General features: G+C 65.0%; 4 protein-coding genes across 9 annotated transcripts; 3 read left to right on the forward strand and 1 right to left on the reverse strand.

The window, feature by feature from the left end:
* Positions 1–11: 11 nt before the first annotated feature.
* On the forward strand, positions 12–1,646 carry HDDC3 (HD domain containing 3). Its single transcript, XM_075764468.1, has 4 exons — positions 12–289; positions 833–888; positions 968–1,208; positions 1,477–1,646. Exons 1-4 carry the CDS (start codon positions 178–180, stop codon positions 1,605–1,607), a joined length of 540 nt encoding a protein of 179 aa, XP_075620583.1. The 5' UTR covers positions 12–177; the 3' UTR covers positions 1,608–1,646.
* Positions 1,647–1,706: 60 nt separating this feature from the next.
* VPS33B (VPS33B late endosome and lysosome associated) lies at positions 1,707–9,329 on the forward strand. Of its 3 annotated transcripts, none has more exons than XM_075764460.1 (23): positions 1,708–1,905; positions 2,076–2,156; positions 2,602–2,663; positions 2,880–2,929; positions 3,265–3,332; positions 3,539–3,584; positions 3,934–4,028; positions 4,454–4,558; positions 4,808–4,904; positions 5,128–5,205; positions 5,453–5,526; positions 5,906–5,992; positions 6,078–6,168; positions 6,402–6,476; positions 6,794–6,858; positions 6,996–7,050; positions 7,136–7,182; positions 7,438–7,570; positions 7,859–7,932; positions 8,502–8,603; positions 8,763–8,838; positions 8,911–9,027; positions 9,242–9,329. In XM_075764460.1, the coding sequence occupies exons 1-23, from the start codon at positions 1,810–1,812 to the stop codon at positions 9,250–9,252; spliced, it is 1,785 nt and encodes a 594-aa protein (XP_075620575.1). In that variant the 5' UTR covers positions 1,708–1,809; the 3' UTR covers positions 9,253–9,329. The 3 variants fall into 3 exon arrangements, with proteins under 3 accessions (XP_075620573.1, XP_075620575.1, XP_075620574.1); XM_075764459.1 differs by having other exon boundaries at positions 1,709–1,905; positions 9,202–9,329; XM_075764458.1 differs by having other exon boundaries at positions 1,707–1,905; positions 8,763–9,027; positions 9,202–9,329.
* A 464-nt stretch (positions 9,330–9,793) lies between these two features.
* Positions 9,794–17,347, forward strand: PRC1 (protein regulator of cytokinesis 1). Of its 3 annotated transcripts, none has more exons than XM_075764461.1 (14): positions 9,794–9,912; positions 10,089–10,221; positions 10,607–10,729; positions 11,071–11,304; positions 11,399–11,569; positions 11,832–11,981; positions 12,257–12,404; positions 12,537–12,673; positions 12,950–13,045; positions 13,208–13,354; positions 13,668–13,778; positions 14,069–14,179; positions 14,633–14,818; positions 16,138–17,347. In XM_075764461.1, the coding sequence occupies exons 1-14, from the start codon at positions 9,902–9,904 to the stop codon at positions 16,213–16,215; spliced, it is 1,836 nt and encodes a 611-aa protein (XP_075620576.1). In that variant the 5' UTR covers positions 9,794–9,901; the 3' UTR covers positions 16,216–17,347. The 3 variants fall into 3 exon arrangements, with proteins under 3 accessions (XP_075620576.1, XP_075620578.1, XP_075620577.1); XM_075764463.1 differs by having other exon boundaries at positions 14,633–14,741; XM_075764462.1 differs by having other exon boundaries at positions 13,668–13,769.
* Positions 17,348–17,364: 17 nt separating this feature from the next.
* RCCD1 (RCC1 domain containing 1) lies at positions 17,365–24,670 on the reverse strand. Of its 2 annotated transcripts, none has more exons than XM_075764464.1 (7): positions 24,480–24,670; positions 23,589–23,943; positions 18,954–19,075; positions 18,640–18,738; positions 18,323–18,475; positions 18,119–18,148; positions 17,365–17,874 (listed from the first exon to the last, which is right to left on the reverse strand). In XM_075764464.1, exons 1-7 carry the CDS (start codon positions 24,634–24,636, stop codon positions 17,507–17,509), a joined length of 1,284 nt encoding a protein of 427 aa, XP_075620579.1. In that variant the 5' UTR covers positions 24,637–24,670; the 3' UTR covers positions 17,365–17,506. The 2 variants fall into 2 exon arrangements, with proteins under 2 accessions (XP_075620579.1, XP_075620580.1); XM_075764465.1 differs by having other exon boundaries at positions 17,507–17,874; positions 18,360–18,475.
* Between the last annotated feature and the right edge of the window lie 36 nt (positions 24,671–24,706).

Here is a 24,706-nt window from a genome sequence, read left to right on the forward strand (position 1 = left end):
CCAGCGGCAGGACGAGAGGGCGCTGAGCGCCGCACCGGCCCCCGGCCGCGAAGTGCGCGCCCCCGACGGCACGCTGCTGTACCGGCTGCCGCGGGGCTGGGGCGGGCCGGGGCCCGGCGCGCAATAAACGGCTGGAGGGGACCCGCCTCCGCCCGCGCTGCTTCCGCCGCGCCGGCCATGGGCTCCGAGGCGGCGCTGCTGCTGGAGGCGGCGGACTTCGCGGCCAGGAAGCACAAGGAGCAGCGGCGGAAGGACCCCGAGGGCACCCCCTTCATCAACCACCCCATCGGTGCGGAGCCTCGCCGGCACCCCCGCCCCGGGAGAGCCCCGCGTCCCGCTCCCGGGGGACACCGGGACCCCTCCTGCCCCGGAGAGTCCGTCCCTGGGAAGGAGCCCCCGGGACCCCCCTCCTGCCCCGGAGCGCCGCCCGCCCCCCCCCCCCCCCCCCCGGACCCCTCCAGCCGGTCCCCAGAGAGAGCCAGGTCCCCTCCTGTGCCGCGGCCCTGCTGCCCGACCGGGGGAGAACCCCCGGCCACCGCCTCCCGCCCCAGCCCCGTGCTTGGCCCTGGGGGCTCCCCCCCCCCCCCCCCGCCCGGGACGGTGCCCACGGGAGCTGCCGCCCGGCCCGGGGCCCCTGTCCCCACAGCGCCCACCCCACAGCTGCCGGCCCCCGGGACCTCCCGGCCTGCCCCAGCCCTTCACCCCGCAGGACGTGCCCGCGGGGTCCCCCCTGCCCACCCAGGGCGGGTCTCGGGGGACCCCTCGCTGTCCTGGCCCGGAGCTGCCCGCTCCCCCCCGTGTCCCCCTCCCACATCTCCGCTCTGCGTCGCAGGCGTCGCCAGGATCTTGGCCCACGAGGCCGGCGTGACGGACATCGTGGTGCTGCAGGTAACGCCCTGCCCGCCGCTGCGGCACGGGCCCGGCCCCGGACCCCCGACCGTCCCCAACCGTCCCCTCCTGACCCCAGGCCGCCCTCCTGCACGACACGGTGGAGGACACGGACACCACCTTCTCTGAGATCGAGGAGCGGTTCGGGGAGGAGGTGAGGCGTGTCGTGGAGGAGGTGACGGACGACAAGACGCTGCCCAAGATGGAGCGGAAGCGCCTGCAGGTCGAGCGCGCGCCCGGCAGCAGCCCCCGCGCCAAGCTGGTCAAGCTGGCCGACAAGCTGTACAACCTGCGGGACCTGAACCGCTGCACCCCGGGAGGTACGGCACCCGGCACGGCGGCGAGGGCCCTGCCCGCCCCCGGGAGCCGCGGCGGGGGATGCCAGGGGTGCAGGCAGAGGCCGCCGCTCCGCCCGCGGGCACCGGGTTGGTCCCCGCGCGCTGCCTGTGGCTGACGGACCGCAGCTGCTCCGAGCCGGGCCCGGCGGGGGGCGGGGGGCGTGGGGCGGGGTCACCGGCTCCGCCCGGGCAGGGTTCGGGGAGCGCAGCCCACGGCCGGACGTGACGCGCGCCGCGCGTGTCCCCGCAGGGTGGTCATCGGAGCGCGTGCAGGAGTACTTCCGGTGGGCGGCGCAGGTGGTGGCCGGTCTGCGCGGGACGAGCCCGCCGCTGGAGGAGGCGCTGCAGCGGCTCTTCGAGGAGCGGGGCCTGGCCCTGTGACCGCCGGGAACCGGCACGGCCGGGGACCGCGGGGGCGGGCGGGACGCGGTGGCCAATAAACGTGCGCAAAGCCGAGTGTCCCGCCTCCGCGCGTTGCCATGGCGCCGGGCACTTCCGCCCTTGCGTTCCGTCGCGGGGTTCCGGCGGGGCCGCGGGCGCGTTCGGGCGTTCCGGACTCCGCGCCGCTCCCCGCCGCCCCGCCATGGCCTTCGCCGGCCGCCGCGACGTACCCGAGGCGCCCGACTTCGGTATCCTGAAGCGGCTGGCGCGGGACCAGCTCATCTACCTGCTGGAGCAGGTCCGGGGCGGGGGCCGGGGTCGGCCCGGGAGGGCGGGGGGGGGGGGAGGAGGCCGGGCCCGGGCCCCCGAGGGATCCCGCACCGGGGGCGGGGAGGGGTCGGGGTCGGCCCGGGAGGGGCCCGGTACCGGCACGGGAGGGGGATCGGTCCCGCGTCCCGCTGCCCCCAGCTACCCGGGAAGAAGGACCTGTTCATCGAGGCCGACCTGATGAGCCCCCTGGACCGTATCGCCAACGTCTCCATCCTGAAGGTACCGCTGGGGCTGGGGTGGGTGGCTGCCTGCTGCCTGCGCTGCCCTGCCCTGCCCGCGCTGCCCTGCCCGCTCACACTGCCCCGCGCTGCCCTGCCCTGCCCGCGCTGCCCTGCCCGCTCACACTGCCCTGCCCGTGCTGCCCGCGCTGCCCTGCCCGCGCTGCCTTGCCCCGCTCACCCTGCCCTGCCCGCGCTGCCTTGCCCCGCTCACCCTGCCCTGCCCGCGCTGCCCTGCCCCGCTCACCCTGCCCTGCCCGTGCTGCCCGCGCTGCCCTGCTCTGCCCTGCCCGCTCACACTGCCCCGCGCTGCCCTGCCCTGCCCGCGCTGCCCTGCCCCGCTCACACTGCCCTGCCCGTGCTGCCCGCGCTGCCCTGCCCGCGCTGCCCTGCCCGCTCACCCTGCCCTGCCCTGCCCGCTCATGCCCCGGCCTCTCTCCCTGCAGCAGCACGAGGTGGACAAGCTGTACAAGGTGGAGAGCCGTCCGGCTCTCAGCGCCAGTGACCAGTGAGTCCCCCGGCACCGCGGCACAGGGGCAGCCCCGTACCCAAGCCAGGCCAGAGGCATTGGCGGAGCAGGCAGCACCAGGCAGGGGGGCAGGCGGGGGGGAGGCGCCACTTCCAGCCGCCTGCTCAGAGTTTGTCCACGCTGGAGCGGACGGGTCCCAGGGCAGGGCCAGGCATAGGGGCCTCTGACTCCCTCCATCGCTCTGTGCAACGGCAGGTTCTGCTTCCTCGTCCGCCCGCGGATCAAGACGATGCGGTACATCGCTGGTGAGTGCAGGCGGCCGAGGGGCCGTTGGTCGTCAGTCAGCGGGTGAGTCCTCGGCTCCACGCTGAGGCTCGGGGGGCAGCACTGTTGTGGGGAGGGTTGTGTGCTGCGCGGGCTGAGGCCAGTGCTCTGGGCTATGGGTGTCGGATGGGTTCGAGAAGGGCTTTATGGTGAGGCTGCAGCCTTGGCGGACAGGCCCCATGCCCAGGTTTTGCCTTCTGCCTGAGGTATTTCGGGTCCCAGGAGACGTGGGACCCTGGGCCTCGTCCTGCAAGAGGAGCTGTGCTGGGTTGGGGGCAGGCAGCCCTGGCAGAGTCTGCACGTTTCTCGTCCGCAGATATTATCAATGCTGACAAGATGTCGGGGAGGAGCAGAAAGTACAAGATTATTTTCAGCCCCCAAAAGGTCAGTCGGACCACACTCTGCTGCCAATTACCCCATCACTCTGCATCTGCTCAGCTTTCATGCCTTCCACCCCTTCTACGGACACCAAAAGTTCTTCGTTTCTGACCCAGAAATGTTTAATTAAAATCCGATGTTGCAATGCCTGGGAATGAGCTGGTCTTCTCCACTGCCAGATCTGTGCCCACACATCTCTCCTTCTCTTCCAGTTCTACGCTTGCGAGATGGTGCTGGAGGAAGAGGGAGTCTTCGGTGGTGAGTGGGGCTGTGCTGCTTGCCCCTTCCCCTCCCCGAGGGCTGGCTCGCGGTAGCTCTGATGCCGCAGAATCCCAGTTGAATCCCCGTACTGAGATCCCTGCGCTGGCAGGGACGGGAGCGTGGGCAGGAACTGCAGTTTCCCGCAGCCTGGCTGCAGGCAGCCACGTGCGTGCCGCAGCACCGGTACCTCTCCTCTGTCTTCTGGGAGCAGGGAGGGTCCCACCGTGAATCCCTGTGGAAAGGCCCCACCTCTGCTCCCCACACCCGTCTGCGGGGCTGTCGTGACCCTTGGGGTCGTTTCTGCCGAGGGCCTGGTAACTGTCACCTTTCCCTGTCCCGAACTCAGACGTCACCTGCGATGAATGGTCCTTCTACTTGCTTCCCCTGGATGAAGACATCATCAGCATGGAGCTGCCCGAGTTCTTTCGCGACTACTTCTTGGTCAGTGGGACGCTGCTGCTGGGACGCTGCCCTGCAGGGTTGTGGCCTTTCCCTCGCTCGTCTGTTGGGCTTGTGACAGAAGAGCTTTTTTCAGAGAGCTGATGCGTGACGTCCTGCTCAGTCCCCTCAGCTCTCGCTGCAGGCCCTTGTCTGCTGTCCCAGGGTGGGTTTTACCGGGGGCAGCTGCTCCGACAGGCTGTGATGCCTCCCCTCCTCCGCAGGCAGCCCCATGCTGGCCTCACCCCTGCTCCCTCCCGAGCAGCTTCAGGGCATCCCAGCATGTTCCCATGCACGTTCCCCCCCGAAGTGCCAAGCCCAGGGCCCTCTCCATCCCCAGCCCATCTCTGGCCGAGTCCCCCGGCGCGGCAGTCGTTTCCTAGCCAACCTGCCCGGGCTCGCTCCCCGACGTCTCCTGGTCCCTGCAGGAGGGAGATCACCGCTGGATCAACTCCGTGGCTCGAGCCCTGCAGTTACTGAACTCCCTGTACGGACCTTTCGGCAAGGCCTATGGGATTGGCAGGTGTGCCAAGGTATGGCCCATGCTGCCAGGCTTGGCCAGCGTGCGGGGAAGTCCCTCTGGTCCCCATAAGGGGTACAGCTTGCAGGGAATCAAACCCTATCAGCTGTGGGGCATCGGGTCACCCCTGTGGACCACCTCGGCCCATGTCCTGGCTGGCACACCACAGCGGCACGCGAGGGGCTGGTGCTGGGGCAGGCTGCGGGCCTCGGAGGGAGCCTGGGGCTGCTCCCCGGGCCCTGGCACACTCTGCCCATCACAGATGAGCTACGAGCTGTGGCGAGAGCTGGAGGAGGAGAGCGAGGGCGATGGCCAGGGCAGGAAGCCCGAGATTGGCAACATCTTCCTTATGGACAGAGGTAGGCTAGAGCAAGGGGGACAGCGGGCAAGGGACGGCTGATGAGGAGCAGTTTGGGCTGGCAGTTCGCCTGGAGAAGAATCTGGCAAATGGGGCAGGGAGAGCCTGTGCCGGCTGCAGGGAGCAGCAGGAGGCACGGGGTGGCTGGCCGTGGTGGGCGGTGAGGACAGGCAGGGGAGGCACGAGGAGCGGGAGGACAGCCTGGGCACCATCTCTCCTTGCAGACACGGACTACGTGACGGCACTGTGCTCCCAGGTGGTGTACGAGGGGCTGGTGGACGACACTTTCCGCATCAAGTGTGGTAGGTCGCCAGGGGCAGCGTAGCAAGAGTCTCCGGGGTTTGTGCCCTGTGTGCTGCAGCCGAAGGGTGCGACGTGGGGACCATCCCGGTGTGGGGTGCTGCTGGAGGCTGTCCACGAGGACAGCCCTCGGTCTGACTGAGCGGCTGGGCGGGCATCGCCTGTCTCCGGTGCCTTTTGCAGCAGCACTGGCACGTGCAGGGATGTTGCTACTGCTGGGGCAAAGCAGCTCTTCATCCTTCTCTGCAGGGAGCGTGGATTTTGGGCCAGACGTCACCTCTTCTGACAAGAGTATTAAGGTGCTGCTCAATGCCCAGGATAAAGTGAGTCCTGCTCGTGTGCCTCGGGGGAAGTGGGTCCCCCCCCCGTGCTCCAGAAGGAGCCGAGCAGAGAGCGGCCGGGTGCTGCTGGCCCTCAGAGCACAGTTTGGGATGAGTCGGGGCACAGAGACCAAAGAAACGTGGTCTTGCAGACGCAGCTCGGCTTCCGTAACGGGCAGAGTCCCTGTGCGCAGGGGCATGTCGTGCCGGGCAGTCGGTGTTTTCGGGCACTGACCACCCTGGCAGGAATACCGCCTCGTCTCGCTGTTGAGGCCACTGGCAAGCGGCAGCTCTGGGTGCTGCGGTGCTGGGCGCTGTCGCTGGGCGGGCGCTGTGCTGACACGGGAGCGCAGGGCGCTCGCTGCTACGGTGCTCTCTGCAGGTCTTCAGCCAGATTCGGAATGAGCACTTCTCCAGCGTGTTTGGCTTCCTGAGCCAGAAGTCACGTAACCTGCAGGCACAGTACGACGTGCGTATTGCCCCAGTGTGCGGGATGCCTGCAGTGCCGTCCCTCCGCAGTCGGGTCACCTCCCTGCCTGCTCTTTCTTCTGCAGCGCCGCCGCAGCATGGACATCAAGCAAATGAAGAACTTTGTCTCCCAGGAACTGAAGGGACTAAAGCAAGAGCATCGCCTGCTGAGCCTGCGTAGGGGCCGGGCCGGCGGGGAGGGAGGGGCCCTCGGCTGTGCAGCAGCTGCCCGGGTTCCTGGGGGAAGTGGGGGGCAAAGGGCCCTGCTAGTCCCCAGGAGGGCAGAGGATCTGAGCGGAGCAGGGTAGCAGAGGCTGTCAGTATGTGCAGGTGGCCGTGGTGGGGCTGGGGGACAAGCGCTCTGCAGAGCCTGTTACTCCTCCACAGTGGCGTCTCTCTTGGCTGTGCAGATATTGGTGCCTGTGAGTCCATCATGAAAAAGAAAACCAAGCAGGACTTCCAGGAGATGATCAAGGCTGAACACTGTGAGTGCTGTTCCCTGTCCCAACTGTTGCTACCCCCATCCTAGTCCTCGCCTCCCCCCCCCAGGTCCTGGGCAGCCTCACATGTGGGTGCCCCCTGCATGACCACAGTCCTTCTGGACCCTCTGTACTGCACTGGATCTCGAGGCCCTAAATAGGGTCAGGCTGCATCCTCAGAGGGCTGGTGCCTGGTGGGGTGGGAGGCCCAGCATCACGAGCCTGCCCCATTCCAGGGGCTTATGGAGGGAGGCTGAGCCTGTCTCAGTTAGCTGGCGAGAGCCCTGGGGTGGTGAAGTCACGCCACCCCTTCCCTGCCATAGCTCTGCTGGAGGGCTTCGACATCCGCGAGAGCACCAGCTTCATAGAGGAGCACATTGACCGGCAGGTGAGACCCGCGCCAAGCCCGGGGGGCTGGCTGCTCTGGCCGCCCTGTCCAAGCCCAGGGGGCTGGCTGCTCTGGCCGCCCTGTCCCGCTACGGGGCTGCGGGGGCTGCAGGCAGCTCACCGCCTGCTCCCATGCAGGTGTCCCCCATCGAGAGCCTGCGCCTGATGTGCCTCCTGTCCATCACGGAGAACGGTGAGGTGTCTGTCTGCGCTGGGCAGGGAGAGACCAACTGGGGCCCCCCAGCCTTGGGCAGAGCTCACTGTGGTGGTCCCCGCAGGTCTCATCCCCAAAGACTACCGCTCCCTGAAAACCCAGTACCTGCAGGTGAGCGCGCTGCGCTGGACAGGGCTTCCCCTCCCTGCCTGCCACTCCCCACGAGACACGCTGGGCAGGACACTCAGGCTGTCTCTGCAGGACAGCTCCTGCCTCCACGGGCTCAGCACCAGCCCTGAGCTCTGCCTGCCCCTGCCCTTTGCCTGCTGGGTTGCCCTAAGCAGCCTCCCCACAGAGGTGGCACCCTGCCGCCTTCCCGTGCTTGCAGCTGGGGCTCTGCGCTGATCCGGCTGCCCCCCTCCCCAGAGCTACGGGCCTGAGCACTTGCTGACCTTCCACAACCTCAAGCGCATCGGGCTGCTGACCGAGCAGTCGGCTGGGGAGACCCTGACTGCTGTGGAGAGCAAAGTCAGCAAGCTGGTGACGGACCGAGCTGCAGGTGAGCGCCGGCCCCACGAGTCCCCTGGGAGCCTGGGCTGTGGGGAGCCCTGGCACGGAGACCTGCCCCGTGGGGAGCACGTGGCAAACGGGGACACTGCGGGCACAGAGCACGTCCCCAGAGATGGTGCTACAGACAGGGCCGTGGGCTCTGCCTGCACGGGCAGCAGGGCTGGCAGGCACCGCTGCCAGGTCTCTCCTAGAGCCGGCAGCTCTGCACATCCCTCTGCCCAGCCTGCAGCTGCAATCAATCCAGAGGGTCTGAGCTGTTCCTCATCATCTTTTCCAGGAAAGATCACGGACGCGTTCAATTCTTTGGCCAGGAAGAGCAATTTTCGAGCCATAAGCAAGAAGCTGGGGTTGGTATGTCCTCGTGGGGCTGCTGGCCTGCCACGCTGCCCAGGTGCCCGCTGTTGCCAGAGGAGCTCTGGTCAGTCTGTGCCTGTGCCCAGCTCTCCAGGCTCAGCACCCCCAGGGACACACACTCTACGGGGCCAGAGCCACTGCTGCCACTCCAGGCAGCGCAGGGGCTTCTCCCCTGGACCGGGGGGTCACTGCGGGCTTCCCAGTCTGCCCTGACTGGGCCCTGTTGGCACGGTGGCGGGCTGGGTGCTCTGGCCATGCCAGGGCTCGTCTTGCCCCCTGCGAACGCTCCGGCCCCGCTCCAGCAGCGGCGCTGGCTGCGTGCAGCTGCCTGGCACTGGGGGGGGGCAGCTCTGCGGCCTCTGTCCTGGGGTGAAGGAGAAGCGACGCTTCCATCCCCAGCCCTCCGATGTACAGACCGCCCGGGCCGTGTGTTTGCCAGCCCTGGGGCGGTGGGGCAGAGCCTTGCTCTGCGCATCTGTCCCCTCTCATCTGCCCACACCTCTGTGGGGGTCGGTGAAGCCCCGAGCAGGCTGGTCCTGTACCCCGAGTGTCGCACGTCTCTGCAGATCCCCCGGGTGGACGGAGAGTACGACCTGAAAATGCCTCGGGACATGGCTTATGTTTTCAGCGGGGCCTACGTCCCCCTGAGCTGCAAGATCATCGAGCAGGTGAGGCCGCCTGCCGTGGGGGAGCACCACGCGCGTCCCCCCGAGCCCCGGCCTCGCTGCGGGGGTCCCTCTGCGTGGGGCTGGGGCGGGCAGCGTTTGTCCGCTGCTCGGTGCCTCCCTCCCGCTGGGCCTGAGCCTGACACCCGTCCTGTCCCTCAGGTGCTGGAGCGCCGGGGCTGGCTGGGCCTGGAGGAGGTCGTGCGGCTGCTCAACGGCAACGAGTTTTTGGTCTCAGGTAGCGCCAGCGCCGGGCTGGGGGTGGGTGTTCCTGGGGCCGGCGTGTCCCACAGCGCCCTGCCCGCTCCAGACAGCGCCGCGGAGGACAATCCTGCCTGGGAGTCCCAGCGCGTCGTCCTCGCCGTCTTCCTGGGGGGCTGCAGCTTCTCCGAAATCGCTGCCCTTCGGTTCCTGGGCAAGGAGAGAGGTAGGAGCCCCGGGGGGGGTGCCCCCTGCCCGGGAGCGGCTGTGCAGTGCCAGCGGTGGGTGAAGGCCCCGGGCAGGGCCGGGGGGAGGTCCTGGGCCCTCCCAGGGCACAGCCTTGCCCTCGGCTGGGGCCGGGCCGGGTGCTGGCGGGGCACTGGCGGGGCCTCTCCCCCAGGGTTCAAGTTCATCTTCCTGACCACGGCCATCACCAACAGCGCCCGCCTGATGGAGGCCATGACCGAGGCCAAGGCGTGAGGCCCGGCCCTGCCGCCCTCCGCGCCAATAAACACCTCTCCCGGCACGGATCTGGCTCTGGCGAAGCCCGGGGGGGCGATGGGGGCCGGGGGGGACCCGGGGAAGGGGGGGGGGGGGCGGCGATGGGACCGGGGGGACCCGGGGCGGGGGGGCGATGGGACCCGGGGGGGACCCGGGGGGGGGACCCGGGGCGGGGGGGCGATGGGACCCGGGGGGAACCCGGGGGGGGGCGGCGCATGCGCGGTGGCGCTCAGACGCCGCCCGGGATGGGGGGGCGCTGCCGCGCGATGTCACGTGGTTGCTGTCAAATGCCGAGCGCGCGCCCACCGCTTCGCGGCGGAGTGCCGTTACGTGTGACGACACGGCGGTGCCGGTCTCGCTTGTGATTGGTTAGAAGCCCCGAAGGCTTTTCGCCGCCATTGGCTGGCGGCGAGCTTGGGGCGGGGCCGGCCGCGCAGCGGCGGATAGGAAGGGAAGGCCGGCAGAGTAGGGCGCGGCCCGAGCGGCGGTTGTGGGTGGGGCCCGCGGTGACGCGGTCGCTTGCGGCAGCCAATGAGCGCGTCCGGGAGGCGAGTTTGAATCGGCGGAGCGGGCGGTGGGCGCAGAGCGGAGCGGTCGCCATGAGGAAGAGGTGCGGGGGTACGGGGGGCACCGGGGGTACGGGGGGCACCGGGGGCACTGGGGGGACGGGCGGCACCGGGGGGACGGGCCGAAGGCGGGGGCCGCGGGCCGGGGTGCGGGGGGAGGCGGGCGGCCCCGGCCCGGCGGTGGCGGCTGCTGACGGCCGGCGGCCCCCGGTGCCCTCAGTGAGGTGCTGGCGGCCGAGGCCGTGTCGTGCCTGAACCGAGCCATGGCGGCGCTGCGGGACATCTGGGAGGAGATCGGCATCCCCGAGGAGCAGCGCCTGGAGCGCACCGACGTCGTCAAGAAGCACATCAAGGTGAGGAGCGGCCGGGGGGCCCCGGGCCGGCTGTCGGGCTCCGCGCTCGGTCACCGCTGGGCCTGTGGCTGCAGCGACACCCCCCCCCCCCCCCCCCCCGGGCCCGGGCAGCTCGGTGTCAGCTCGCCCAGAAGCGCTCTCGGGGCCCCGGGCCAGGCTGCGTGTACCGGGCCAGGTGTGGCGGGAGCACCCGGAGGTCCCTGCTTGGGTCGGGAGCCCTCGGGGATATCGCTGTGCCCCTGCCCCACGCTGCCTGCCCCTTCCCTGGCCCGTTCTTTGCGGTAGTTCTCTAGCTGTGTCTCACGGGCCTGCCCAGTCCCCCTGCACGTTTCCTTCTCGCTCTCCATCCCCGTGGCCTGCCTCTCTAACCACACCTGCGCTGCAGAGTCTCCTGGACATGATGGTTGCGGAGGAGGAGAGCCTGAAGGAGCGTCTCTTGAAGAGCATTGCCTTGTGTCGGAAGGAGCTTGACACTCTCTGCAGGGAGCTCCAGCTGGACCCCTTTCAGGTAAGGTATTGCGTTTCGCTCCTAGGATCCTGCTAGTCTTCTGCTGCCTGGCCTCTGCCCCAGCATCTCGGTGAGATCAGAGCTCACAAGGCAAACGCCTGCTCAAACCCCCTTTTCCTGACACTTGGTAGAGCTGAAGGCTTTGTGGCTTCTCACAGATTGGGAGACGGTTGTGAGGAGGCCGGGTGTTTCGCAGCATCTCGTTCTGCGTCTTGCTGCTGTGTTTGCACCTTCCCGGGGAAGGTCTTGCTCAGAACCAGGGCTTGTGTCCCAGGCCTTAAATATGAGAGTCAGGTCTGTGAGAGTTGTGGAGAAGAGAGCTGATTTCTGGACTCTTCTAGGCAGAGGAAGAAAGTACCATTCTGCAGATGGAGAAGAATTTGCGCACCCGCGTGGAAGTGATGTTAAAGCAGAAAAGAGACAGGAAGCAGGAGCTGAAAACCCTGCAAGAACAAGATCGGGACTTGTGCGACATCCTCTGCACAACCCCGTTCTGCATCGACAGCAACGCTGTGCCCAGCCTGGAGGACCTGGATCGCTACAGGCGCCACTTGGCCTCCCTGACCGCCAAGAAGGTAAGTGGAGATGGGGTGAGGATCGGGGCGAGAATCTCGCTGAGGGTGGCACGCCACGCGCTCGCTGGTGTCTAACGCTGCTCGTCACCTCCAGGAGCAAAGGCGAGAAGAGTTTGTCAGCAGCAAGCGGCAAATCATCCTCCTCATGGAGGAGCTGGACCACACTCCGGACACAAGCTTTGAGCAGGACGTGGTGTGCGAGGACGAGGAAGCCTTCTGTTTGTCTGAGGACAACATTGCTGCCCTCCACAACCTGCTACAGCAGGTATGTTGGCACGCTGAGGCAGTGCTGCTTGCTGTCACTTAAGGGGCTGCAGAGGCTGTTGATGGGTCCTGGCAGCAGTTGGCACTGCAACATCAAGAGTGACTGCTCAGTTTCCAGCGAGCCTGTGTGTTAGAACGTCTTTTCAGGAGCTTTTGCAAGGCAATCTCAGGAGATGAGCGGGTGGCTTTGCTAGGTGCGGTACAGCCTGCTTGTGCCCTTCGGGGCCAGGCTGCACTGGCACTGACCCTCTGCTCTCCTGTAGCTGGAAGCCCGGCGATCCCTGAACGAAGCCGTGTGCACAGAGCTGCGCTCCAGAATCGTTGCGCTTTGGGAAAGGCTGCAGATTCCTGGGGAGGAGAGAGAGTCTTCTGCGGTGCACGTGGCTGGGTGCAGAGCCAAAACCAGGAAAGCTGTAAGTACCCTCCTGTGCCCATGGAGGGGGAGGGCTGGGGAGCAGCAGCTCTGGGTCTCACACTCCTGTCCACTCGGACAGAGCGGAGGAGCTGCTTCCAGCAGTCAAGTGCAAGGTGAGCAGGCCAGATCCTGCCCTTGCGGGTGGAGGAGCTGGGAGTTGGTGCTGGCAGCTGCCTCATCTTAGAAAGCGGTTTATGCAGAGGATAAATCCTCTTCTGCTTCTCTTCTTCTCACACTGTCTTCTCTGTGTCTGTGCTCTCGTCTTGTCTGCAGCTGCAGTTGGAAGTGGACCGTCTGGAGGAGCTGAAGCTGCAGAACATGAAATCTGTGATTCAGGCAATCCGGGCAGAGCTGGCTGACTACTGGGACAAGTGCTTCTACAGTCAGGAGCAGAGGGAAGGCTTCAGCCCCTATTACGATGGTGGGTGCTGGCTCTTCCTACTGATTGACTCCCCCCCATGGGAGCTGCAGGCTGCCGGGAAGGGCTGCCCTCGGCTCGCAGAGGTGTGGGGATCCCGGTTGCCTCCTGAATGTGCTGCTGTATCCTCTCCAGAGGACTATACAGAGACCCTGCTCGAGCTCCATGATGCTGAGGTGGGGAAGATGAAGAGCTACTATGAAACACACAAAGATCTGTTTGAGGCTGTCCAGAAATGGGAGGAGAACTGGAAGCTGTTCCTGGAGCTGGAGGTATTGTCCGGGCAGGAATGTGCTCTGCCTGGCGCAGCACTGGGTCACCGAGCAGCGTGCGCCTCCGCTCCCATCCGCAGAGTGCGGTCAGGAAAGACCAGGGAGGCACTAGGAAAGCATGGGGGGGTTGGTGAGGGGATGGGGTGCTGTATCTGGAGCACTGGTATGGTTTGTGATGGGGGGGCTGTGCAGCAGGGATGGTTTCCTTCAGGGCCTGTGTCCTAGGGAGGGTGTCGGGGCGTGTTTGGGTGTCTGCTGACCTCCCTTCCGCACTAGAGGAAAGCGACCGACCCAAGTCGCTTCGCCAACCGTGGGGGGAACCTGCTGAAAGAAGAGAAGCAGCGAGCAAAGCTGCAGAAGACGCTTTCCAAGGTAGGTTCAGTCCTGGAGAAGCAGCAGTAGTCCCAGATAGGCCTGTGTAGCGCTGACCAAGGAGAAGCGCAGCACTTGGAGCCAGCCAGGGACATGTCTGGGCACGGAGGTGCCCACGTTGAGCAGGGCAGCCTCTCTACACTGCCCTTGTGTCCTCACCAGCTGCAGGAGGAGCTGGAGAGCAGGGTCCAGGCCTGGGAGCAGGAGCATGAAGGGGCCTTCCTGGTGAAGGGGCAGCAGTTCATGGAGTATGTGACGGAGCAGTGGCAGCTGTACCGCCTGGAGAAAGAGAAGGAAAAACAGGAGCGGGTGAGTGCGAAGCCGACTGTGTGGCCTCCTGGCCTGGAGGAGCCTCTGCTGCATTGAAGGGGTGGGGGGAGCTGCCCCAGCCGCTGCCCAGGGCTCTGGCTGTGCCAGAACTGCAGCTTGGCTCTGGATATCTGTAAATCTTTGCTGGGATGCCTGCTGCTTGGCCGTGCCACAGGCTGCCCGTGGGGTATTGCCTGCTGGCACAAGTCTGCCGTTCCCAGCAGCAGGTGGCAAGCGGGTGCTCCGCAGCTCTGTGCGGCCGGCTCTGCGCTGCTCCTCCGCTCGGGTTGGTAAGTGCAGATTTCTCACGCAGCACCTGAAGAAAAGCCGCCAGATTGAGACGGAGATGATGTATGGAAGCACCCCGCGGACACCCATCAAGCGGCGGGTGCTCGGCCCCCACACGCCTGGCAAAGTAAGGAAGGTAAACTGTCTGTGCAGAGCAGCGTAGATGTGCTTGGGACACTGCTGGGAGCTGAGCGCTGTCGTGAGGCGAAGGCCCTGCCTTGCCTTGGGCTGGCCGCGGTCCCACGCGGCGGTGCTGCGGCAACGTAGTGGAAGCAGGGAAAGGGCTTGGGCTGTGGGCATCTCTGCTCTCCCTGGGGATGATCAAGCCTGTTGCCCTGTGGTGCTCTGGAGGCAGAAGGCTCGCAGAAGGCTCTGTGCAGCCACCGGTTTCCTCCCCATGTGACGTGTGCTCTGCTGTCCCCTCAGCTCAATGGCACTTCCATCTCCAGTGCCACACCCAACAGCACCGTTCGTTCGGCTTTTGGGGGAACCATCTACCACTCACCGACGTCCCGGTTGCCGCCTTCCGGAGGGAAGGTGAGGAGCTTTCCAGAGTCCCTGCCCAGCAGGGCGGGCTGGGGAGGAGGAGGGTGAGCTCTGTGTCACACTGTGCATCGCTGCCCCCCCCCGCCAGGCTCCTGGGGTGCAGAGCTTCTCTTTGTCCGTAGCCTGCTGTGTTGGGCTGCTGTGATCCTGGTGGGTTATTTCTGGAACCTGAGGGAGGAAGAGGAGGAGGGTTGTAGCAGCATTCAGGAAATCTTCCTCCAGCCCAGTTCTGTAGCATACCTCTGTTCTGCTGAGCCTGCAGTTTGGGGGAACCTTCAAAACGTGGGCGTGCCACTGTATGGTTCTGGGATCAGAACTGAGCCCTAGACCAGGGAGGGCTCCTGGAGCTTGAAATGGCTCTGGCACCACAGAGCGACAGGCACTGAAGCTAGCACAGCTCTACTTGACTCTTGTGTCCCATCTAACTGTTGTTTTTTCCCGCAGTTTGGCCAGGCTCGGACCCCCAGCCGCACGGCTGCGAAGCCCTCCCGTCCTGGACACAGGGAGCGGAACAAGGAGAACATGTCCCAGCTGAACGGAACCACCCTGAGCGGTGGGTGCACCCCCACAGCCCCTGCCCAGCGTAACCACAGCGTTAATTCTGTTGCCAGCACCTATTCTGAGTTTGCGGTAATTCACCTCTTCTAAACCCACCTCCCCTTGCTGGGCAGTGCAGGGGCCGTGCTCCCCCCCAGAGCACCCCAACGGGCTCAGCTCTGCACAGCCCCCCACATCCCCGCGCAGAGCGGCTGTTCCTGCCAGCGCCCGTGGCAGCAGATCAGTTGGTTCTACACTGAGAACTTAAAATTGAGGTTTGCTGGCTGAGGCCAAGCACTGCTGATGTCACGCAGGGGCCCTGACACAAACACACAAGGAACACTGATGTTGGGGGCCAGGCCCCCAGAACGGCCCCGCTGTGGTGATGCAGCTGCTCTCCTGGGGTGGGGGGGGTCTGTCTCCAGCGGCTTGAGCGAAGCCTCAGCCCTGCCCCGCAGGTCCGAGTCACTTGTTGCAGTGTGTTCTGGGGTGATGATGCCCCCCAGCCTCTCCGAGGGGCTGCAGCTCGGTGGCCTGGGCAGCTGGCAGCAGCAGCGCTCTGTCGCTGTCCAAACCCGGTCAGTGGGAGAGGGGAGGGAGGGTCTCCTGACCCCCCGGGTGGGGGGGGGAAGCCTTTTCCCACTGCCTGCGTGGACTCATCAGGCACACACTCACGTAGGACGCTGCTTGCTGTCGTGTGTGTCCCCCCCCCCCCAGGCCGAGCCTGCTAAGGGACCCCGGCATCTGTCCCACCTTTCTGGCTGGGTGAGCAGGGGCTGGGGAGCTGCCCCAGCTGCCGATGGACAGGGCTGTGCTCTGGCTGGTGGGGAGGTCCGTAGCAGCCCCTGCCCTTCCGCTGGGCTGGGCTGAGCCCGAGCTTTAACATCTGACGCTCAAAAGCCAGGCACATCTCTTCCTTGCGGCGTGCGCAGGGCCCTGCGTGCCCCCGGGGCTGTGCTGAGGATTTCCCTGTGATCCCAGGCTGGCACATGGCCTCGGGGCAGCGGGGGTGCGGGTTTGTGATGGAGGCAGGTTCCCGCTGGGTGTTCCTGTCCTGCGGCAGCTGGGTGCGGCTGTCCCTGTCCTCCCGCTTCCCAGGACAGCCGGCCTGCCGCAGGAGTGAGGGATGTGGCTCCCAGCCCGGGGCTGGTTGGGCAACAGGTACTCCTGCTTCTGGGAGACTGAGGACTCCCGGTTCTCTCTCTGATACTGGTGCTAACACTTTCCTGCCCTCTTCTGAAGCAAGAGGGGGTGGGAGCCCAAGCAAACAAGCAGGAGCAGCCTGGCCTGCCCTCCTCGCTGCCCCAGAGCCGATCCTGCTTTCCCACAAAGCCACAGCTCTGTTGCTGTTGCCCTCTGCACAGCTGCCCCCCTGTCTCCTCATCCCCATCTCCCGCTTCTTGTTTCCACAGCGCGAACTTTCAAAGGCTTCCAGGTCTGACAGTAGCTCCCGCGTCCTGAACTCCACCACCACCAATACCTTCTGCTGAGTTGCTGCCTGCCCAGCTCCAGCTGCTCGTAGTCGTAGTGAGTCGCTGTTCGGGCAGGGTTACGCAGCTCCCCCCGTGCTCACAGCCTCCCCTGCCATAGGGTTAACTTTTACCTGGGTCCCAGCCTGGCTCTCTGTGGGACGGGGGGGTCCTGCCTGCCAGGTAGGGTATGAAAGGGACGCTTTTAAAAACTTGCTTTTATTTGGGGAATTTTTGCAAATGTTTGTGATTAAAGATTTTGAGTTCGCGGTCACGTTGGGGTAGTGCAGCGGTGGGTGCTGGCTTCTGCCGCAGCCTGGCTGCCTGGGGTTGAGCGTTGGTGTTCAGTTGCAGGGGCTCTGCCTTGCTGAGCCTGCTCTGGGACAGACAGGACCAACTTCAGAGAGCTGGCCTCAGTGCCTTTGTCACCGGCTTCTTTCCCCTCCATATTTCTGTAGCTGTTGTCCATCAGCATCTTCCTTTCTCAACATCACAGCAGGCTTGCTTTAGTGGGGGCTTGCTTTAGCTGAGGTTCCCTGAGTGGGCTTTGCCCTACCCCTGCCACGGGCTGGGCACAGCGCTGGGGGTCTTGTCTCTCCCACACCGCCTGTGAGGCAGCAGAGGGGCTGGGGTCCCCGGGGGGGGAGCAGGGGGGCATGCAGCAGGTGGCAAGCCTGACTTTATCCTTCTGGAGCCCCGCTGGCCGTAGGACCGGTACCCTACTGCTCCCTCTGCCCTGTCCCTGAGCCCTGGAGGGGCAGAGACTGCAGCAGGGAGTGCCTGAGCACGCGTTACTAACGGGGAAGCGAGCTACAGTGGGATGAGGACAAGGTGCCCTTCCCTACCATGGGGAAGGGGGCAGCTTCTCCTACCCCCAGGACCTGCACTGCACCGTCCAGCACTGCCTGCTGCCTGGCAGAGGACAGCGAGCCCCGTGCTTCAGTGGTACAACACAGCCCTGGGCATGGCTTGAGGGGCCCATTTCCACCTTTGTTGACAAAGTTCTGTCTGTGTCTGTCCCTGATCGTGACTAATTTGCACCTTGTTATCACTACAGTCCCCCACTTGCTGTTATTTATTCTCCAGGTTCTGTCCCCTTGCTCTGTAACTCTGTATATACTGTTCATGGGAATAATAGATATATGTGTATATAGCTGCCGCTGTGTGTGTGTGTGTGTGTCTGCGCGGTGACCGATGGCTGCCCTCGTGTGGCCTTCGGCTGGGCAGGGAGGAGGGTCTGGCACGGCTTGAAGCTGGGGTGGGGGAAGCTGGGAACATCCTTTGTACACAACACAAAGCAGCACGACAGCCGTTATGGAAAAGCAGATGTAATTAATGTGTTTGGCTCTTCCCTGGGTGGGTTTAGCACTTGCGTAGCTGCAGCCGGGGCAGGGTCAGGCACCAGCCCAGCTGCAGCCTCTGCGTTCACTGTGGCTAAACGCGGAGGGATCCTGTCCTGGGGGGCTGCCTGCCCCATCTCCGAAGGCAGAGTGGTGCCTGTGTCTTCCTCAGTGCAGGCAGCTGTGGCGGGGGAGCTCTGGGGCTCCAGCACGCAGACGTAGGTGGTCCAGGGCCCGCACACCACCTCCTCTGCCCGCAGCCCCTCAGCCACCAGGTACTCGACGCGGCGTGGCTGGTCGGAGCTGGTGTTGTCCTCGTGCCCCAGCTGCCCGTATTTACCTGCAGACACCACAGCTGTGACATGATGCGGCTCTGGGGGCTCTGCCCTCGCAGGGCGACTGCTCCCCAGGCGTGGGGGGGGACAGAGGGAACATGAGAGCACCCCACACAAACCGCCCCAGCCAGGAACCCGGGTAAGTACTGTGAAACCCCACAGTGATAAAGTAACTCATTATACACGACAGCCGAGGGTAAGGAAGCAGAAATCAAAACCTGCTCCTGGGGGTGTTGCGCCGTCACTCACCCCAGCCCCAGGTGTAGAGCTCACCCCCTCCTGCAAAGGGAACAGCACCCCTCAGCCAGCGCCCGCACTGCAGCACGGGGGGCTGCCGGCCTCTGCCCCGCGTGGTCCTGGTGAGCCGCAGCCCCCATCAGCCACCCCAGCCCCACCGAAAGCCGGGGTGCCGCCCGCCACAACCACCCCCCTAAGTGAGAGCCAGGCACTCACGTGTGACGACGGCGGTGTGCCGGGACCCGCAGCTGACCTTGCTGACCTCCAGGTCCTGCGGCAGATCCAGCAACGCCGGGAACGCCTGGATGGAAATGAACGCGGCATCCTCGGCAGCCGGCTGCTCCCGGCGGGGCGTCAGCTCAGCGTGCCCTGGGGAAGGGCTGACCCTCAGTGACCGGGTGCGACCGGGCCCTGCCAGCACCATCCGCAGGCTCGAACCGCACCAGCCCCGCACTGAGCTGCCGGCGCTGCCTGTGGCTGTGCAGGGACCTGGCACCATCCACCGCCCCCGGCCTGACCAGCGGCATCCGCACCTGCATCCTCGTCCTGTGCCCGCTCTTCCGCCAGCGCTTTGGAGGGCAGAGCCAGCTGGCCCGACTCGTTCCAGCCCCACACGTAGAGGTCTCCTGCCTCTGGGGGGGGGTGACCACATCAGGGCTGGCCCCTGAGCAGAGCTCAGCCCTGAACCCCCGGTGGCAGCAGCGGCTGGGTGCTCTGGGGATACCAGCGCTGGCCGTGTACAGCACATTGCCGTGCGTGCACCGGGCACCCCCAGCACCAGGGATGTGGGACAACCGTACGCTGCCACCCGCCGCCCCGACCACCTGCACCCGTCATGGCCCCTCACCGCTAACGCTGGCCGAATGCCACCCGCCAGCCGCCACCGCCTGCATCGGCACGCCGGCCAATGCCTCCACCAGCCGCGGCTGCAGCTCCGACTCCAGGGTCCCGTGGCCGAGCTGCCCGTGCCTGCGGGGAGACACACACGGATGGACAGACAGACACCTCCCGCACCGCACTGCCCTCCCGCGCCTCTCTGCCCTGCCATGAGCCCGTGGTCCTGCCCAAGCCCCTCCTGCCTGCTGCTGCCCGTGCTGCTGCCCGTGCCCACCCCGACCCAGGACTCCCCGTCAGGGCTGTGTCTCAGCGGCGGGGGGGGTGTCAGTGGGGCCACAGGGCCCAGCCCCGGGGAAAGAGGGTGCCCCTGGCCTGGTGCCAGTCTGCGTGGGAGGCTGGGGGGGGGGCTCGGGGGCCCTGGTGCCCCGTGGGCTGGGCGGGCGGTTGCAGCACGCAGGGCAGTAATTCGGTAGCAGCCGCACGTGTGAGACAAGAATCTGTGATGTCGTGCAATTACTGTGCAATGGTACGGCGAATTACACACCTCTGAATTAATAAAGGTATTTGTTTACGAGTTAATCCATTGATCTTCTAACTAATTGCTGAGCTAGCAATCAACAGCGCCGTGCTGGCAATCAGGCCCCAGGCCTGAAAGTGAAAGCGGAGATCCCACGAGGGGACAAGCTGGGGCTCATCCCGGGGCTGGCACCAGCCGACACAACGAACGGTTCACACGGCAAGCACACGAAAGGGTCGGCCCGCGTGGGCTACGCAGGGCAGGATCCTGACCCACACGCTGAGGTGTGTGAAATCCTCCCTGCGTGGGTGAGCCGTGCCTCCGTGGGTGCTGCCAGCAGCGCCAAGAGCACGAGCAGCCCCAAGCACCGGTCAGGCCAGCTGAGCCCGAGCTGCTGAAGGAAAAGCCACAGCTGAGAGGGAGAGCTGTCCAGAAACAGGGAAAAGCCGAGCGGTGGTGGGAGGACGATGCCCAGCACACAGATCCATAACCCCGACGGATGTTACACACTGCAGGGGGGTTGGTGGTCAGCAAGTGGAATATAAAGCACCAGTGGCTTTAATTGTCAAAGCTGTTGCAGAAGCAGAAAGAGCTGGAAGGGACTTCAAGGGTAAAATAAACAGCTCAGCCGCACAGAGCAGATGAGTCCTGGGGATCGTCAAAGTGTCCAAACAAGATGCCAGAAACTGCACTAAGGCAACGACACTGCAAAGACTTTTTGCTTTCCTTCACGGGTCACCCACAGACGACCATGGAGAAGAGATGCACCCAGCGAGGCTGAGCATGGGGCTGGGTCCCAGCTGGCCCCAAGCACGGCTGTGGGTCCCGAGCAGCGGCTGGGAGAGCCGACAGGCAGAGAAGGGGTCGCAGCAGCAGGGAAAGGGGCTGCAGGCTGTGGTGAGAAAGGGGCTACAAAGCCTTCAGCAGGGCGGGCGACTAACGACCAGCCATTAGCAGAAGAGCTGTGACACTGCTGGACGAGGCGCTGGGACGTTACCAGAGTTGAATAACCAAAGCTTAATCACACAGTTTGTCACAGAATCACAGAATGGTGGGGGTTGGAAGGGACCTCTGGAGATCATCTGGTCCAACCCCCCTGCTAAAGCAGGTTCACCTAGAGGAGGCTGCACTGGATTGCATCCAAGGTGGGTTTCGAGTATCTCCAGAGAAGGAGACTCCACAACCTCTCTGTTCTTCCAGTGCTCGGTCACCCTCAGAGCGAAGACGTTTTTCCTCATACTGAGATGGAACCTTCTGTGTTCCAGTTTGTGCCCGTTGCCCCTTGTCCTGTCACTGGGCACCACTGAGAAGAGTCTGGCCCCATCCTCTTGACACTCGCCCTTTATTTATAAGTATTGATCAGATCCCCTCTCAATCTTTTCTCCAGGCTAAACAGACCCAGTTCTCTCAGCCTTTCTTCATGAGAGACGCTCCAGTCCCCTAAACACCCTCATAGCTCTTTGCTGGACTCTCTTTCCGAAAGGTTAATCCTAAAATACATGTTCACAAGTTTGGAAACCTTTTCTCTGAAGGGATAGCAAAAAAAGGACAAGCTAATGCCGTGTCTGCAAATACAAGAAGTGCAGATTTAAACTGTCTTATGTTTGCTATCAGGAACAGCTGGCCGAGACACCCGAGAGGGGGGAACAAAACACTCCTGAGCAGCTCAGAAATGCCGAGGGAGGGCGATGGGCCAGGTCACACAGTTCTGCTGGCTACGACCGACAGTCTTTGGTGGTTTTGTCTTTTGTAGCAAAGAGGAACACGTAATCCCTTCTACTCCACAGATATTAACAACTGATAGTTACTGGTCAGGTTTGACCAGTGCCCGTGCACATCTGTCTGTGGTGCTGGGGATGTTTGGCCACAACCCAACAGATTTAGCAGGCATCAGCGCACGACAAGCCCCAGCGGTGCCTCAGCTACATCCAGAAACGAACTCTATGGCAAACGGGGCTTTAGAGACCCATGGCTTCCAGCGCAGCTTTGCTGGGCCTGGGAGGCTGCATCGCTACGTACCGTGGCCCCGGGGGATTTCGCCCACCGATGGCTCTGGACAGGGCAGGAACCTGGAGCAGCCACAGCTGTAGGGCAGCAACACTGCGCACGAGCGATGCAGACGGCAGCACGGGTAGGAACCAGCACCTTGTGCTGGCAAATGTGTAACCGTGCCTTGACCTTGGAGCAAAGGGAGAAGCAGGAATCCCTTGGCAGGCACCAGTAGAAATTATGTGACCTGAGGAGGGACAGCCTGGAGCCGTGCCCTCAGCAGTCTTCTGGGAAAAACAGTACAGGATGTGGGGCAGCCAGGGCACTGCATGCTAAAGCAATTCCCAAACTAACATAAAACACCTTTAAGAGATTAAACTGAATGATGCTGCTGGTATTTATTGCACCCAAGTACAACTGCTGGCAAACGAAACGAGGAGTCAGGGGTTAGATACGTTTCCCAAGGGGTTAACTCCTCTCCTACAGAGCTGTAGCAGAGGGATCTTGTACTGAAGCGTTAACAGACAGATGGTACTGACCCCTGTCTCAGAAACAAACTGCTCTTTGGTGCCAGGTTGGTGCTTTTGTGGTGTCTTTTTGTGGAGGCTGAACCTTGCACTGCTGTGAAGCAGCCGGGTGAAGGATGAGACAGGGCACAGACGCGGTGCCCAGCCATCACGCACCCACGGGAAGGAGAGGTTTGTGCTGAGCTGATGGACCAACAACCTCAGCCGGGCACCTGGCCGGCCCGATGGGGTGACACATCCTGACATCGCCGCCGCACCCGGAGAGAAGCTGAGAGCCCAGGAAGCCGACAGGCCTGACAAGTGCATTAGAGAATAAAAACCTCGTAAGTGGGGACTGCGTGAACTGCCGATAGTGCATCACTGGTGTAACGGGTGCATGGGACAGGCCTCAAAACCTACGGCTGTGTTATGCTTGATACTGTGTCCTGTGGTTGTATTGATAGTGCTGTAACAACTGAACTTTATCATCCTGCACGTTTAGTGCCGGGTACCACAGGAGCAGCGCAGCAGGACGGGAGTTACGCGCCCGGGTACCCTGAGAACTGCAACATCTCACCCAGATCCCGTCAGCGGGGGAGGCAGGCACCGGGGCGGGGGGGAGGGCTGGGAGTGCCTGTCAGGGCGAGCACGCTGGGTACATCAGCAATAACGTACGAGGCCGGGATCGCTCAGTGATAGTGTGAGAAATGCCAAATTTGAGTACGAGTAGCAAAACTGGGACCAATAGGGAACAGCATCGGGGGATGACCCGCTGGCCCCTCCATCACACAGGTGGCCTGAAGACGCAGTGCGGGGGAGCCGAGAGGGACGGAGTCGCACCGAAACGCCAAGTGATGCAGGAGTGTAAGGAGGGATGGGCTTGCACCCCAATACCTCTGTCCCTGCTGCACCCCCCTACCCTTCCCCGAGACCCCGTGCCCCCACAACCCCCCCACGCCCCCATCCCTAGCACCAGGCAGTGTGACGAGGTAAGGAGGGACAGACTTGCACCCTAACTCCAGGCAGTGCAGCAGCACGGAGGGAAAGAAGGCTGTAACTCAACAGCAGTTGTATGTAATCAAGATTACTTAAGAGTTATTAATTGTAGCTCGATAATTATGTGCAACAGCATGAAGAATAACAGAATCATGAAGTAATGAGTGGTGTGTTTACTAGTCAATTAGTTTACTGATTGTGTAATCATTTTATTAGATTATTTTACTGTGTTGACTAATCAATCGACACTACAAAGACTTGAACCAGTTTCTCTTAAGCCTGCAGGCTAACGGGGGGGCTCGGACCCAGAGGTGACCCCCCACCCCGACATCCTCTCATTGGCATCCCCAGCAGTCTCTCCTGCATCCCCACATCCTCCCCAGCATCCTTTTTGCCCCCCCCCCCCATCATTCCCTCCACATCCCCCCAGCACATTCGGCACCCGTCCCTGCACCACCTCCGTGTCCGCAGCCCTCCTGCCACCCTCCTCCCGCGCCCCCACACCCCCCATCCCCGTACACCCCATGCCACCTCCCCGCGCCCCCCCCCCTCCCTTCGCCCTTTCGCGGGGCGGGCACCCCGCGTCTGCGTCCTCACAGCCCCGCACCCCCGGCCCCCCTCGCCCCCCCGGGCTCACCTGCCGCCGCCCCAGGCGTAGGTCTCCCCGGCGGCGCCCAGCGCCAGGACGTGCTCGTAGCCCAGGGCCAGCCCGCGGGCCCGCACCCCCCCGGGCAGCGCGGCGAAGAACGGCGGCCGCGGCGTGGCGAAGCCGCCGGGCAGCAGCGGCAGCGGCGGGGGGCGGCGGGGCCCCGGGGGCAGGTCCCGGCTCCAGGCGGGCCCGTCCCGCAGCGCTCCCCGCAGAGCCACCGCCCGCGGCCAGGCCCGGGCCGCCGCCGCCCCCCGCAGCACCAGGTGCGTCTCCGAGGGCAGCGCCTCGGCCCAGCCCGGCAGCCGCCGCCGCAGCCCCGCGCTCCGCACCTCCAGCCCCGCGCCTGCCGCACCGGGACCGTCAGCGCCCGGCCGCGGGGAAGGGAGCATCCCGGGGCTGGGGGACGTCCCGGGGAGAGCGGCACTGGGGGGCGGGGGGGGCACGGGGACATCCCGGGGGAACCGGCACCGCTGGGGGAACACGAGCATCCCGGGGGGACGGGGATATCCCGGGGAGACTGGCGGGGAGGGGGGGACACACGACTGGGAAGGGGACGGGGACGTCCCGGGGGGGGCGGGGGGGTGGGAGGGGATACGGGGACGTCCCAGGGGAACCGGCACCGCTGGGGGAACACGAGCATCCCGGAAGACGGGGACATCCCGGGAGGACCAGCACGGCGGGGGGTGGGGGGGGGTCGAGCCCGGGGGTCTGGAGTCAGGGGACGGGGCGCGCGAGACAGACCGGGGGGACTGGGGGGCAATGGGAGGAACGGGGGCCCGCCGTCCCGGGGGAGCGGAGGGGGGAACCGGGCACCAGGCCGGCAAAGGGCAGCACCGGCACCTCGGCAGGGGGAGGGACAGGGACCCGCGGGGCGCTCACCGGTCTCCACGACCACGTAGCTCCAGGCGGGCCACACGCGGCGGATCCCCTCGGGGCCCGACTCCAGCCGCCGCGGGCCCGGGCCCGGCCCCGGCTCCCCCGCCGCCTCCTCGGTGCTGAAGCCGAAGACGAGCCAGGCGCGGTGCGGGGCCGCCATGGCGGGGCGGGGCGGGGCGGCCCCGGCGGGAGGAGCGAGCACCGGGCGGGAGGAGCGAGCACCGGGCGGT

The sequence above is a fragment of the Balearica regulorum genome, chromosome 12 (genome assembly GCF_011004875.1).
Source record: "Balearica regulorum gibbericeps isolate bBalReg1 chromosome 12, bBalReg1.pri, whole genome shotgun sequence".
Taxonomy (NCBI): Eukaryota; Metazoa; Chordata; class Aves; order Gruiformes; family Gruidae; genus Balearica; species Balearica regulorum.

Coding starts and splice junctions, on each gene's coding strand:
- HDDC3 (XM_075764468.1), top strand. CDS start 178: ATGGGCTCCGAGGCGGCGCTGCTGCTGGAGGCGGCGGACTTCGCGGCC. Junction 290..832: donor CTTCATCAACCACCCCATCG/GTGCGGAGCCTC, acceptor TCTGCGTCGCAG/GCGTCGCCAGGATCTTGGCC. Junction 889..967: donor CGGACATCGTGGTGCTGCAG/GTAACGCCCTGC, acceptor TCCTGACCCCAG/GCCGCCCTCCTGCACGACAC.
- VPS33B (XM_075764458.1), top strand. CDS start 1,810: ATGGCCTTCGCCGGCCGCCGCGACGTACCCGAGGCGCCCGACTTCGGT. Junction 3,333..3,538: donor TTATTTTCAGCCCCCAAAAG/GTCAGTCGGACC, acceptor CTTCTCTTCCAG/TTCTACGCTTGCGAGATGGT. Junction 7,183..7,437: donor TGAAAACCCAGTACCTGCAG/GTGAGCGCGCTG, acceptor CCCCCTCCCCAG/AGCTACGGGCCTGAGCACTT.
- PRC1 (XM_075764461.1), top strand. Junction 10,222..10,606: donor TCGTCAAGAAGCACATCAAG/GTGAGGAGCGGC, acceptor CCTGCGCTGCAG/AGTCTCCTGGACATGATGGT. Junction 14,819..16,137: donor GCACCTATTCTGAGTTTGCG/GTAATTCACCTC, acceptor TTGTTTCCACAG/CGCGAACTTTCAAAGGCTTC.
- RCCD1 (XM_075764464.1), bottom strand. CDS start 24,636: ATGGCGGCCCCGCACCGCGCCTGGCTCGTCTTCGGCTTCAGCACCGAG. Junction 23,944..24,479: donor CTACGTGGTCGTGGAGACCG/GTGAGCGCCCCG, acceptor CCGGTGCGGCAG/GCGCGGGGCTGGAGGTGCGG. Junction 18,739..18,953: donor GCATTCGGCCAGCGTTAGCG/GTGAGGGGCCAT, acceptor ACCCCCCCCCAG/AGGCAGGAGACCTCTACGTG.